We start from the raw sequence: 15049 nt of genomic DNA on the forward strand, positions 1-15049 counted from the left end.
TATACATTAATGATCTAGATGAAGGAACTGAGGGCATCCTGGCTAAGTTTGCAGATGATACAAAGATAGGTGGAGGAACAGGTGGTATTGAGGAGGCGGGGAGGCTGCAGAAGGATTTGGACAGGTTAGGAGAATGGGCAAAGAAGTGGCAGATGGAATACAACGTGGGGAAGTGTGAGGTCATGCACTTTGGTAGGAAGAATAGAGGCATAGACTATTTTCTAAATGGGGAGAGAATTCAGAAATCTGGAGTGCAAAGGGACTTGGGAGTCCTAGTCCAGGATTCTCTTAAGGTTAACTTGCAGGTTGAGTCGGTAGTTAGGAAGGCAAATGCAATGTTGGCATTTATTTCGAGAGGACTAGAATATAAAAGCAGGGATGTGCTGCTGAGGCTTTATAAGGCTCTGGTCAGACCACATTCAGAATATTGAGAGCAATTTTGGGCCCCGTATCTCAGGAAGGATGTTCTGGCCCTGGAGATGGTCCAGAGGAGGTTCACGAGAATGATCCCAGGAATGAAAGGCTTAACATATGAGGAACGTTTGAGGTCTCTGGGTCTATACTCGATGGAGTTTAGAAGGATGAGGGGGGATCTGATTGAAACTTACAGAATACTGAAAGGCCTGGATAGAGTGGACATGGGGAAGATGTTTCCATTAGTAGGAGAGACTAGGAGCCGAGGGCACAGCCTCAGAGTAAAGAGAAGACCTTTTAGAACAGAGATGAGGAGAAACTTCTTTAGCCAGAGAGTGGTGAATCTATGGAATTCATTGCCACAGACGGAGGCCAGGTCATTGAGTGTATTTAAGACGGAGATAGATAGGTTCTTGATTGGTAAGGGGATCAAAGGTTACGGGGAGAAGGCGGGAGAATGGGGTTGACAAACTTATCAGCCATGATTGAATGGCAGAGCAGACTCGATGGGTCGAATGGACTAATTTCTGCTCCTATGTCTTATGGTCTTATGGTCTTTACATGCTAATTAAAATTCACCGTTACAAAGCCCAGTGGCTCACAGGCTGGGATCAGCTATGCTACTTGCATGTTCCCAGGTTCAATCTGTGATATGTTGATTTACACACAGCAAGATCCCACAAAAGGCAGTGAGGTGATGGAGCAGATCACCTGTATTAAATGATGTTGCTTGAGAGATTGAGTATTAACAACTCCAGCAGAACCTCCCTGCTCTTCTTTGAAACAGTCCCATGATAATAGGTGTATTAGTGCCATAGTTAGCCTCAGTGCCCCGAGTTTGATCTCAGCCATTAAGTGTTATCAGTTGTAGATGGTAGTACTCTCCTCTTTGAATCAAAAGATTTGGGTTCAAATCTCACTCCAGGGATTGGAGCACAAAATCTCGGCTGATACTGTACAGTACTGAGGGAGTGTTTCATTATTGGAGGTACCCTTTTCATATGACATGTTAAACTGAGCCCTGGGGCCCCAGTGCCTTTTTAGGTCGTCCTAAAAGTGAAGAAGAGCTGGGAGATTCTCCTGGTATCCTGGACAATATTTATTTCTCAACCAACATCACAATACAGATGATCTGGTCATTATCACATTTCTATTTGTGGGAGCTGAATGTGTGTAAATTGGCTGTTGCATTTCCTACATTACGACAGTGACTACACTTCAAATGTACTTTCATTGACTATAAATTACCAGGGGATGTCCTGAGTTCATAAAAGGCATTATATAAATACGAGTCCAATTTCAACCCATCCAACAGCCAACAAAATGTTATTGTTCACAGCAAACTTTACAAGTGGAATTCTACCTAAATGTTTACAGGGTTATCGTGGAAGAGATGGGGACTGGGGCTCATTGGCAGTTCTTTTAGAATCCGGCACAGGCATTCACTTATGCGAATGTTGACTGGGGTGCAATCTAGCCCATGCGCAGTTGAATAGCGGGTCTGCATTTAGCATTTAGACTTGCACATAAACAATGGCTAATAAAGGGGAGGGTGTAAGGAAAGCGGAAGGCCTGAGTGCCACGTGGAACCAAATCCCAGCAAAGAGTCAACACAATCAGGGCACCGAGAGGTAGTAAGCAGCTGAAAATTGTTGTCAGGTATATTCCAGGTATTGTAGCTCTACTGAAACAGCTTGGATAGAGGTGCTGCTAATTATGGAGCACAGGTTTTCAGCATTTACAGCTCTCTACGCTCTTCATTGAACTAAGGTTTGTCATCTGGCTCAATGATGACGGAGGAGTGAGGGATATGACGAGCCATGAGGTTACAGATTGTAATTGAAAACATTTCTGCTGCAGCTCATGGCTCACAGCACCCCATGGATGCCCAGTTTTGAGCTGCTACTTAACCTATTCCTTGTATCATGGTGCTAGTGCCACGTGACATGATGGAGGGAATCCTCAGTGTAAGCATGGATCTTGCTTCCACAAGGTCACTCCTCCTAATACTAGCATGGATAGATGCATCTGTAACAGTTAGATAGCTGAGAACGAGGTCATGTAGGATAATCCATCATGTTGATTCTCTGAACTCCTGCCACAAGGCCAATCTAGCAACTATGACCTTCATATGGACTGCAGTGGTTCAAGAAGGCAGCTCACCACCACCTTCTCAAGGGGAATTAGGGATGAGCAATGAAGGCTGGCCTAGCCAGCGATGCCCAGATCCCTTAAATGAATAAGAGAGACTTGGCCAGTTCAGTCAGTGGTGATATAGTGAGCTTCTCTTGGTGATGGACCCTGAAGTCCTGCACCCAGAATAAATTCTGTCCCCTTGTTACCTTCAGTGCTTCTTCCAAGTTCTGTTCAACATGGAGGAAAACTGATTTATCACAAGCAGGGAAATAAGTGATAATCAGCAGCCATGGGTCCTTATGGAATCCAGAGTCAACGTTGATGACTACAAATGTCACACCCATTTGACTGTATGCCACTGTACCCTCATCTCTGATATTAGTTGTGTATGAGCCCTTCAGAAACTCTAAGTTAATTGTGAATGATGGTCAGGTTCTTTGACAAGGCAATATAGATCCTGAAGTCTCATAGTAATGAGGCTGATGACTTGAAAAGCAACATAATTCTACTTTACTCTTCACAGTGCTGAATACAAATTAAATTGTATTTGGTAACAATCCTACAGCATTGATGACATCACTAGGTTTACACTCTTTATAGTAGCTTCAGATTTAACCTCAGACAGCTGAAGCCTGTTGCATTCTCTCATTTGCTGAGTAGCTCTGAAGATTCTTGTTTGATGTTCCATTCATCATTTGTATTCCACAGTAAAACCCATTGTCCTACATTTCAGATTAAATGTCTATTAGATGATCATTTCATAGAGTTCTCATTGGCTAAGGCTAAGTTCCTTTATAACTGCATGATACCATTCTGTAGCTGGGAAATCTAAAATCAGTGCTGGGAATCTAAAAATCGCTAATTGTAATTGCTGATTTAATAGTAATGGAATTCCATCCTAGAAAAGTTTTTGCCTTTCCATCTCTCTCCTTTTAATCTTGGCTTAAAATCCATCTTTTTAACCAAACATTTGTTCACCAGTCCTTTTTGTTTATTCGTTCTTGGGATGTGGGCGTCGCTGGCTAGGCCAGCATTTATTGTCCATATTGTCTCCTTCATTTGCTCGGTGACAATATTTGTTTTATAACACTCCGATAAAGCACCTTTTGGCATGTTTTACTATGTTAAAGGTGCTGTTTAAGTATAAGTTACAATTGTTGTAGTGAATGTCTTTGAAAATTATTATTATTGCATTATAAGGAAAGGATTTTCATCAGAACCATCTGGTTTTGTTGCTGTACAGTTTCAACGACAAGTTGTGCAATTTAATTCTGTGGGCACACAGCGGCCTATATCCATTGCAGGCAGCTGTGCTCAACACTGAGGTAGTGCCATTCAGTCAAGCTCATTGCAAACACCATCAATGCGATTTTCTTGGTTGCTTTCGAGCTTTGAGACCTTGAAGAGGGGAGAAATGACATATGAAGAACTTTCATAACTAATAAATAAAAGCATTTTAAATACCTAAGGTTAAAATAGGGGATGCACAATCCATGCCAAAATCATTTACATTTGTAAAGATATAGTTTTAAACGATCAAGAGATATGTTAGCTGGCAAGATTGCACATTTGTTATGAACCTCAGCTTTAGAGGAAGCAATTTTCTTTGAAGAATTTTCTTTTGGAAATATTGAGCAGTACACCAGAGATAGATCTAACCACATATTGTACAAGTATTCAGCATTCCTATTATACTTGAGATGCAAGTGGTTAACAGTTTAATAAATGGTTTGTGGTGGGAGGAGGAGGGACCTGATATTTTGCCAGATGCAAATACTAAATCAGTGCTATATCATAGGCAAAAAAAAGTGAAAAGATATTTGCAATGCAAAGGTCATCCAAAGGTCAGCTATAAATATTCACTGTCATATATTTCTCATAGATAATGTACATTGAGAAAATAATGCCAATGTGTCACTTGGATACCAAGACATTGTGGTGAAACACGCGCACAACAGCTTTTTAAAATAAAAAAATCAGAAGAAATCACCTGAAAGCACTATAAGATTAGTGCACCAACTTTATCTTGACTTTGACTTGTTGAATCAATACATTAAGGGACTGGAATACTGAAGGTTCAATAAAACTCAAACCGAATAAAAACAAGCACTGATTAAACAGCTCATTCAGGAAGGTACAAGTCTAAGAAAGTGAAAGATGGCCCTGATGCAGGAGAATGCTTTCTGCATTGGGTTGAATGTGAGGTGTGAGCCAAAGCGACTGAATTCCAATTTCTTGCAACTACTATGGGCTGGCCCGCAACATGCAATCCCCCTCCTTGCCACATAGATAGGGTCAAAAATGCACCACAGGAAATCAGGTATGTCAGGGATAAAATCTGCACCTTAGCACCCTGCGATTCTGTAATAGCATTATTGTGACGTCTGAAAGAAAGTGCTCTAAGCCCATTATATCATCCAGCTTTTCCTATCCAAAATTCTTTCATTAGCTAATTTACAACATTTTTTTTGTTTTTAGTAGGACTACCAATGCTTTCCTTTTGCCTGCAGTGTTGTTTTATTGCATTTCATTTTGCAACAACAAAGCTGAGAACATGTTGATGTAGGAACAGAGGAACATGGAAATAGGAGTAGGTCATTCAGTGCCTTCAGTCTGTTCTGCTATTCAATGAGACCACAGTTGATCTGCAACCTATCTCCATATACCCATCCTTGCCCCATATCCCTCAATACTTTTGATTAACAAAAATCCATCAATCTCAAATGTAAAATTTACAATTGATCTAGCATCACAGTAGACTGTTTTCCTTGGAGAGGAGAAGGCTAAGAGGAGACTTGATAGAAGTTTTCAAAATCATGAGGAGTCTGGACACAGTAGATAGGGAGAAACTGTTCCCACTCGTAAACAGATCAAAAACCAGAGGGCACAACTTTAAAGTGTTTTGCAAAAGAAGTAAATGCGAAATGAAAAAAACTTTTTCACACAGCGAGTAGTTAGGGTTTGCAACGCAATGCCTGGAAGTGTGGTGGAGGCAGGCTCAATTAAGGCATTCAAGAGGGCATTGGGTGATTATTTAAATAGAAACAATGTGCAGAGTTACAGGGGAAAGGTAAGATATTGGCACTAAGTTAAAATGCTCAGAGCCAGTACAAACATGATAGGCCGAATGGCCCCCTTCTGCACCGTAATATTTCTGTGATTCTGTCATACCTCACAGATAGTATCCCAGACACCACCATCGTCATCCCTGGGTATGTCCTGTCCCACCAGCAGGACAAACCCAGCAGAGGTGGCGGCACAGTGGCACAGGAGGGAGTTGCCCTGGGAGTCCTCAACATCAACTCCAAACCCCATGAAGTCTCATGGCATCAGGTCAAACATGGACAAGGAAGCCTCCTACTGATCACCACATATTGCCCTCAGCTGATGAATCCATGCTCTTCCATGTTGAACACCACTTGGAAAAAGCACTGAGAGTGGCAAGGGTGCAGAATGTACTCTGGGTGGGGGACTTCAATATCCATCACCAAGACTGGCTCGGTAACACCACTACTGACCGAGCTGGCCGAGTCCTAAAGGACATAGCTGCTAGACTGGGTCGGCGGCAGGTGGTGAGGGAACCAACAAGAGGAAAAAACATACCTGACCTTATCCTCACCAATCCTCATCTCCTTATCCTCATCTGCCTGCTGCAGATGCATCTGCCTATGACATTATCGGCAGGAGTGACCACCGCACAGTCGTTGTGGAGATGAAGCCCTGCCTTCATATTGAGGATACCCTCCATTGTGTTGTGTGGCACTACCACCGTGCTAAATGGGATAAATTTCTGTGATTCTGTGATTTGCGGAAAAGAGTTCCAAGCTTCTGCCACCGTGTGTGTGTAGAAGATTTTGCTAGTTTCCCTCCTGAAAAGTCTGGCTCTAATTTTTTGACTATTCCCCCTGATCCTGGGCTTCCCAGTGAGCTGGCTACCCGAACCCTGGCTCAAAAATACAATTTAAATATTACCAGAGAGAGGGAAATAAAAATTGAAAAATTAACCTGCGTTGGTCCACTGGGTGCACATGGCCACCAGGACACAAGCCTACAATAATGGCATAACTGCAGCAGCAAATTTCGCACTGTGAAATCCCCATTCCTGGTCAATCTTGCTTCCCTGTCTCCTCGGAAAAGAGGAATTGGGATTAATTCATATGTATTCGCTATCTCCAACAACTATGTTCATTACAAAAAATAAAAAATACCTGGAAAAACTCAGCAGGTCTGGCAGCATCGGCGGAGAAGAGCACAGTTGACGTTTCGAGTCCTCATGACCCTTCAACAGAACTAAGTAAAAATAGGAGAGGGGTGAAATATAAGATGGTTTGGGGGGGTGGGGGGCGGGTGGTTGTTGGGACAAGCAAGCAGTGATAGAAGGAGATAACCAAAAGATGTCACAGACAAAAGAACAAAGAGGTGTTGAAGGTGGTGATATTATCTAAAAGAATGTGCTAATTAAGAATGGATAGCAGGACAAGCAAGGTAGCTCTAGTGGGGGTGGGGTGAAATTAGACTAAAAAGGCATAAAAGGTATAGATAAATGATTGGTGGAATACATTAAAAATAATGGAAATAGGTGGGAAAAGAAAAATCTATATAAATTATTGTAAAAACCAAAAAGGAGGGGGAAGAAACGGGAGGGGGGTGGGGATGGAGGAGGGAGTCTAAGATCTAAAATTGTTGAACTCAATATTCAGTCCGGAAGGCTGTAAAGTGCCTAGTCGGAAGATGAGGTGCTGTTCCTCCAGTTTGCGTTGAGCTTCACTGGAACAATGCAGCAAGCCAAGGACAGACATGTGGGCAAGAGAGCAGGGTGGAGTGTTAAAATGGCAAGCGACAGGGAGGTCTGGGTTATGCTTGCGGACAGACCGAAGGTGTTCTGCAAAGCGGTCACCCAGTCTGCGTTTGGTCTCTCCAATGTAGAGGAAACCGCATTGGGAGCAACAAATGCAGTAGACTAAGTTGAAGGAAATGCAAGTGAAATGCTGCTTCACTTGAAAGGAGTGTTTGGGCCCTTAGACGGTGAGGAGAGAGGAAGTGAAGGGGCAGGTATTGCATATCTTGCATTCGCATCGGGAGGTGTCGTAGGCACTATTAACTATGTTCATTACTTCCAGTCTTTTTCCACTGACATCCAAGGACCGATTTTCTTGCTGGCATCATAACCGAGACGATTCCTCTCAATACATTTGCAATGCCGCTGCACATTACTTTGAAACTTACTTTTGAAGATTTTCTCTTGCTGGCAAAATTCTAGCTGGTAACACTCGAGTAAATCTTCACAAACGCTATCACTAAAGTTAGCTGCAAGAGAAATTCTGCACCAACTCCCCAATGCCTAATCGTTCAAGAGCTGAAGCAAATAAGTTGGATGATTCAAGAGGAGTCTCGGGCCTATTGATCCCAAAGCCTTACCTGGTTATCAATACACTTGAACTGCCAAGACCATGTAGTGTTATACAGAAATGGTCGAAGGTCAAACCGATTGTCGTCAGGACTATAATTTTCTGCATGGTAGGCAGGGGTCAAAGTAGTCATCTTGTGCCGGTTAATTGAATACATCCGGAAGAAATGCTTTACTTTCTCAGCCACCTTGAAACAAATTAGAAATGCAAGTTTATTTCAAATGCGTGATGTGCTCTTAAATGCTCTTTCAAGTTTCAGTTTAGTTCAATAAGGTGTGGATAGATTTCTACTGTACTGAAAACGTGCTTTCATTTGGTCATATTCTATTAAATCCTGTGCTGACTGAACTACTTTGGACAATAAACAATATATTTTCGGCTTAGTTATGTAGCAGTCAAAAGCAAGCCAATTTAAGGAAAATCCTAGATAAAATGATTGCAATCTAACTCTACATGTAATATATATATATATAAATATATTACATAGATTTTATATATATATATTAATTGGATGGGGTCAAAGATTTGTCTGACACCCTTTCACTTATACAGGTTACAGACTGCTATTCTTCCATACAATCTTCATTGAGGCTACCATACAGGATTGACATCATAAAATTGTAGAATTTAAGTAAAAATCATGTAACTAATTCTGAAATTGTATCTAAAAGATAGTTGCAAATATCTTCACACACAGACCATCCAGTTCTATCTAAATCTAAGACAGAAGATCTGGTAGTGGCAAACACTATCAAAGAATATAAAAAAATATACTGTATCTTGATGGATGTAGTAGAGACGTCACACAATCGTTTTTTAACACATTTCCTGGGTGCCTATTACCTCTAATAAAAAGCTTGTAGAGTAACTGTTATATTACCTGCCTAGGAGTACAGATACTCTTCCACATGTAGATTAATTTGCAGAACATGCTGTAAGGGCCACACCTTGCAATCTTCCTTAGTTTCCCATAGACAGACAGTTCCGCGTATGTCATCCCCATATCGGCCTGTGCAGAAGTGAAAGTTGCATTGAAGAATTTGCATTCTGTTGAAGTGGAGTCCAACTGGTCCAGAATTGTAAATTCAGGACAAGCCTTGCCTGACAACTGCAATACAATGGGGCAAACCATCTGCCGCTTGGAACCTCAATAGGCATCTTCATTGCAGCTCTTACGTATACAGTAACATTGCTTAATATTTTAAAGGCTGAGGTGTACATACACAAGCCTATGAAGGTGATAGGACAAGTTGAGAAAGCTGTTAAAAAGGCATACAAGATTCTTGGCTTTACAAATAAATGCAGAGTACAATGACAAGGAAGTTATGCCAAACCTTTATAAAACTCTGGTTAGCCCCAGCTGGATACTGGTGTCCAGTTCTGGGCATCATGCTTTATGAAGAATTTCAAGACCTTATGAGAGGGTGCAGAGGAGATTTATCAGAATGACACAAGGATGAAAAGACTTCAGTTATGTGGAGAGGCTAAAGAAACTGGGATTGTTCTCCTTAGAGCAGAGAAGGTTAAGAAGGCCAAGAGATAGAGATGGGCTAAAATCATGAAGGGTTTTGATCGGGTAAATACGGGAAAACTGTTTCCAGTGGCAGAAGGGCCAGTAAACCAGAGGAGACAAATTCAAGGAATTGACAAAAAAATCTGAGCCAACATGACGAAAAAAAGATTCTACAGCGAGTTGCGATGATCTGGAAAGCACTGCCTGAAAGGCTGGTGGAAGCAGGTTCAATTGTGACTTCCTCAACGGAATTGGATCATTTTGTGAAGGGGAAAAATTTGTAGGATTATGGGGAAAGAGGAGGAGATTGGGACTAAATAGACAGCTCTCACAAAGAACAGCACAGTGCAATGGGCCATTCGGCCTCCTTCTGTGATGTATTATCCTATGAACCTATAGGTCCTGAACAGTTTACACTTTCACTGGTCTGAACATTCATGTTCCCTTTCTTTTCACGGCAAGTGTTAAAGCAACAGCAAATTATTCAACAAGTCGTAAGTTATCCTATAAAAATGAGCACCAAGTACCTCATCAGTTTGAGATGTTTGTCCTTCTGAAAGCGGCTCCAGCTCGGCAGTTGGTGGAGCAGACATAATGCTGCAACAGAGCAACACAACTGGTTTCTCAATGTCAATCGACAGTACAAGAATCAAAAGCATTTCTCACTTCACCAAGTTGGGCCTGAGGCAGCCCTAAACCATATTCTGAATGTAAACTGAAGCAATACCCTTGCAACACGGACTTACCTCCGGAGTGCTGTGAGCTGGAAGTTTTCGATACAGTACTGGATAAAGTTCCTCAAATCAGTCTTACTGATGCCACCGATCGGATTGATATCTGCACTGGAGCAATCATATTTGGTCATGTATCCTCGAAGGCTGAAACAAATCAGTTTTCTCGGGTTAGGAAATCTGTCACCAAACCAATGTCAAAGTCAAGAAGATTTCTTCACAGACCATGCAAATTCCTCGAGGGCTCTGCCCACCATGCAGCCTTTTTTTGCCCTGGGAGGAAAATTCCTCAGTGGAAAAAGTTCTTAATTTCCATGCCTATGTTAGTTCAACACTCAGAACACAAAGGCTTGTTTTCACAGTGGCCCAGAGAGCCAACTATTCTTTCTCCAAATGCCAATAGGAAATGTTTTGTTGCGGGAAGGCTCTTCAGCAAGTGGTGTGACAGAGAAGGAAATTCATTGTAAGTATATGCAGCCATTAATTCCAACAGTTTTGACACTCAAACCCATGACCACAAATGTGCATTAACTACTGTGTCATAAATCATCCCATTATGGGCAGTTTTACACCAGTATCGTAGGACACTTCTCCAATACATATTACTCTGTTGTAATCTTGACTTTTAAACACAAAAATAATCCCTATTTAAATGAACTGAGTAACTTTGCATTTCTTAATGTTCTATTTGGTTACATGCCAACGAGGAGCAGGAGTAGGGCATTCAGCCCCTCGAGCCTGCTCCGCCATTTAAAAAGATCATGGCTGATCTGAGAGTAACCTCAAATCTGCATCCCGGCTCCCCCCATAACCTATCACCCCCTTGCTTACCAAGAATCTATCCACTTCTGCCTTTAAAATATTCAAAGGCTCTGCTTCCACCGCCTTTTCAGGAAAAGAGTTCCAAAGGCTCAGGACCCTCTAAGAAAAGATTTCGCCTCATCTCCGTTTTAAACGGGCGACCCCTTATTTTTAAACAGTGACTCCTAATTCTAGACCCTCCCATAAGAGGAAACATCCTATCCACATCCACCCTGTCAAGACTCCTCAGGATCTTATATGTTTTAATCAAATCACCTCATTCTTCTAAACTCCTGTGGATGCAAGCCTAGCCTGTCTAAACTTTCCTCATAAGACAACCCGCCCATTCCAGCTATTAGTCTAGTAAACCTTCCCTGAACTGCTTCCAACACATTTATATCCTTCCTTAAATAAGGTGACCAATACTGTACACAGTACTCCAGATGTGGTCTCACCAATGCCCTGTATAACTGAAGCATAACCTCCCTATTTTTGTATTTAATTCTCCTCGCAATAAATGGTAAAATTCTATTAGCTTTTCTAATTAATTGCTGTACCTGCACACTAGACTTTTGCGATTCATGCGCTAAGACACCCAGATCCCTCTGCATTTCAGAGCTCTGCAATCTCTTGCCATTTAGATAATATGCTTCTCTTCTATTCTTCCTGCCAAAATGGACAATTTCACATTTTCCCACATTATACTCCATTTGACAGATCTTTGCCCACTCACTTCACCTATCTATATGTTTATATCCTCTTCACAACTTGCTTTCTTACCTACCTTTGTGTCATCAGCAAATTTGACAACCATTCCATCCATCCTTTCATCCAAGTCATTTATATAAATTGTAAACAGTTGAGGTCCCAGCACTCATCCCTGTGGCACACCACTCGTTACATCTTGCCAACCTGATAAAGACCTATTTATGCCTACTCTCTGCTTCCTGTTAGCCAGCCAACCTTCTATCCATGTCAATATGTTACCCCCTATACCATGAGCTTTTATTTTCCACAATAACATTTGATGTGGCACTTTATCAAATGCCTTCTGGAAATCTAAGAACAGTACATCCACCGGTTCCCCTTTATCCACAGCACATGTTACTTCCTCAAAGAACTCCAATAAGTTGGTTAAACATGACTTCCCTTTCACAAAACCATGTTCACTCTGCCTGATTACCTTGAACTTATCCAAATGCCCTGCTGTAGCTTCTTTAATAATAGCTTCTAACATTTTCCCTATGACAGATGTTAAGCTAACTGGCCTCTAATTTCCTGCTTTGTGTCTCCCTCCCTTTTTGAATAACAGAGTTACATTAGTTTTCTTCCAATCTAGTGGGACCTTCCCCGAACCTAGAGAGTTTTTGGAAATTAAAAACAAGCATCAACTATCTCACTAGCCATTTATTTTAAGACCCGAGGATGAAGTGTATCAGGACCCGTGCACTTGTCAGCCTGCAGTTCCAACAATTTACTCAGTACCACTTCTCTGGTGATTGTACTTTTCCTGAGTTCCTCTCTTTCTTCCATTTCCTGATTTATAGCTGCTTCTGGGATGTTACTTGTATCATCCCATTAATTTTTCTAGTGTTTAAGTGACTACTTTCATTCACATCTGTTGTTTAGAGTTTAAAAGAATGAGAGGGGAATCTCACTGAAACATACTAAATTCTTACTCGACAGGATAGATACAGGAAGGATGCTTCCACTGGCTAGGGGATCTAGAACCAGGGGACACAATCTCAGAATAAGAGGTAGGCTGTTTAGGACTGAGATGAGGAGGAATTTCTTCAGTCGGAGTGTGGTGAATCTTTGGAATTCTCTACCCCAGAGGGCTGTGGAGCGACAATCGTTGTGTATGTTCAAGATAGAGATCAATAGATTTCTAGATATTAAAGATATCAGGGGATATGTGGATAGTGCAGGAAAATGTCGCTAAGTAGATGATCAGCCATGATCTAATGGCATGGCAGAGCAAACTCATGGGACTGAGTGGCCTACTTCTGCTCCTATTTCTTATGTTCCTATATTGCCAGAAAATGAAAATGGTTTAAATTACTTTGTTTGTCTGAAGGTGACTTTCAAAATGTCAAAAGGTGAAAGTCAAAAAAACCAAAACGTCGCAGATTGCAAAAGACAGCAGCGAATGCCGGCTTGTCATCCTGAAGTCAGGTGAAGCCCCTTCAATTTGAATCTGACAGGGCTGAGTTTTGTTTGCACTCAGTTACTGCTGTTGTGTAAAGGGGTGTGGAGAACAGCTGGTCACTGGTAGCTCTCCATTGTTCCTTTCCTTATTTTGGTTGTGCTTTCCATCTGACCACCAATTCTATCCCCCTCCCTGGTCACTGAGAAGGTCAACCAGCTTGTTCACAACCTCAGCTCTAAGTAACCCTCATTCATCACCAAGACTGCACAGGGGGGCACAGACTGCTCGCACCCTCGTGCCCACCCCCTCACCCTCCATCCCCAAACAGAGTAACGTTTAAAAAGCCTGCCTCGCAGCGATAATATGCTGGGGGAACGGGCTAGGCAGGCTCAGGGTCGGACTTGAACCCCTCAGTGGACAGGAAGCCCCCAGTCTCCACCCCCGCCTCAACCTAACTGCTGTTGGAACCTCCAGGTTCCATTAGTCCAATCGTCTCCTGGCTGGATTCTCACCTTCTACCCTCTGTAAACTTGAGGTCATCCAGAACTCTGCTGCTTGTATCCTAGCTTGTACCAAAGTCCAATTCTCCCATTACACCCCTGTCATCACTGATCCATATGGCTCCATAGCCTCTTTATCTCTGTAGTCTCCTCCAGGCCTACAGCTCTCAGAGAACCCAAGTTCCTTTAATTTTGACCTTTTGTGTATTCCCGATTTTAACCACTCAACCACTGGCAGCTACACCTTCAGCTGCTTCGGCTACAATCTCTGTAATTCCCTCCCTAAAGTTCTCTGCCCCTCTTCCCACCTTTTTAAAATGCTCCATAAAGCTCTTGACAAAGCTTCTGGTCATCTTCCCTATATCTCCTTAAGTAGTTTTGTGCCAAATTTCATTTGATAATGTTCCTGTTAAGTGCTTTGAGGCATTTTACAATGTTAACGGTGCTATGTAAATGCAAGTCGTGATCAATAAATGGTCTTGTAATTTCACCTGTAATATACTGCCGCAATTTACAAACTGAGGAACAAGCTGACCTTTTACAAGACCGGTCTTAAATCTACTGGGGTTCACTCCCAGAAATAGCGTGGAACTGGTCTGTTAAAAAAGTATGAACCCCCAGAAAGTCAGCTACATCTACAGAATCAAAGATTGCAATTAAAAAAATGAGACTTTCGGAAGCAGAGGAACGATGCTCACCTCTCATCCACATTGGCTGATCCAAGAACCAATGATCCTCCAGGTTTCCCAGAAGTCCATAAACACAGCTGAGCAAAGAGATAGGCAACGACCATGCGGATTCTTGCCTTAAGAAGACAAATATCAGAAAGGACAATTCCAGCATCTGGAGCTTCATTCACGAAACGTTCTTCCCCAAGAGCACAGCTGGACATTTAAAACTTAAAGTCCCACATTTAGAAACAAGGAGCGCCATTTAGTATAAAGCCCGACCTCTCAGAATTACAGGGCAGCAGGCAGCTTTGCAACAAGAAAACTCCCTTCTTGAGACAGTGGTTAACACTGTCAGCCCTAGAACTGTACGATATACTAACTTGCCAGTCAGTCGTGCAACACATTTCGTCAGAAAAGTACGTCAGCCACGCCAGTGAGAAAATAGCTCTTACCAGCTGATTGCACAGAACGTATACTTTCATGTGGATCGATGTGAGCGCTCTGCAATCTAGCGTTTTGGCAGACTGGGAGCTTATACATATAGACATCAAAAAAAAAAGGAAGCCATGAAACAAATTAAATCCAACCAGCTGCTCTAAAACCAGACCACAATGTGGCAAGCGTGGTATTAGATGGTGTGAACTGCTGTTATGTTGGTGCTTTCACTGAAGCGCACGGCTTCTGTGAGTATTGTCGGAGAAGGATCCCATGAAACATCTTGATGTT

At 42.1% G+C, this 15049-nt stretch overlaps 1 protein-coding gene across 5 annotated transcripts in view; it reads right to left on the reverse strand.

Annotated features, from left to right (window-relative positions):
- Nucleotides 1-2652: 2652 nt before the first annotated feature.
- nadsyn1 (NAD synthetase 1) overlaps nucleotides 2653-15049 on the reverse strand; it is a 68678-nt gene continuing 56281 nt past the window's right edge. For 2 of the 5 annotated variants that reach the window (XM_078549500.1, XM_078549501.1), the window contains 6 exons: nucleotides 14351-14457; nucleotides 10218-10349; nucleotides 9999-10068; nucleotides 8839-8967; nucleotides 7969-8145; nucleotides 2653-3948 (listed from right to left, as the gene is read on the reverse strand). In XM_078549500.1, coding sequence (XP_078405626.1) covers nucleotides 3886-3948; nucleotides 7969-8145; nucleotides 8839-8967; nucleotides 9999-10068; nucleotides 10218-10349; nucleotides 14351-14457 — 678 coding nt within the window. In that variant the 3' untranslated portion in view covers nucleotides 2653-3885. Of the gene's footprint in view, nucleotides 3949-7968; nucleotides 8146-8838; nucleotides 8968-9998; nucleotides 10069-10217; nucleotides 10350-14350; nucleotides 14458-15049 lie in introns of those variants that run through there. The other 3 variants (XM_078549502.1, XR_013577603.1, XM_078549503.1) reach the window with 3 other exon arrangements.

This window comes from Cetorhinus maximus, chromosome 9 (genome assembly GCF_964194155.1).
Source record: "Cetorhinus maximus chromosome 9, sCetMax3.hap1.1, whole genome shotgun sequence".
Lineage (NCBI taxonomy): Eukaryota > Metazoa > Chordata > Chondrichthyes > Lamniformes > Cetorhinidae > Cetorhinus > Cetorhinus maximus.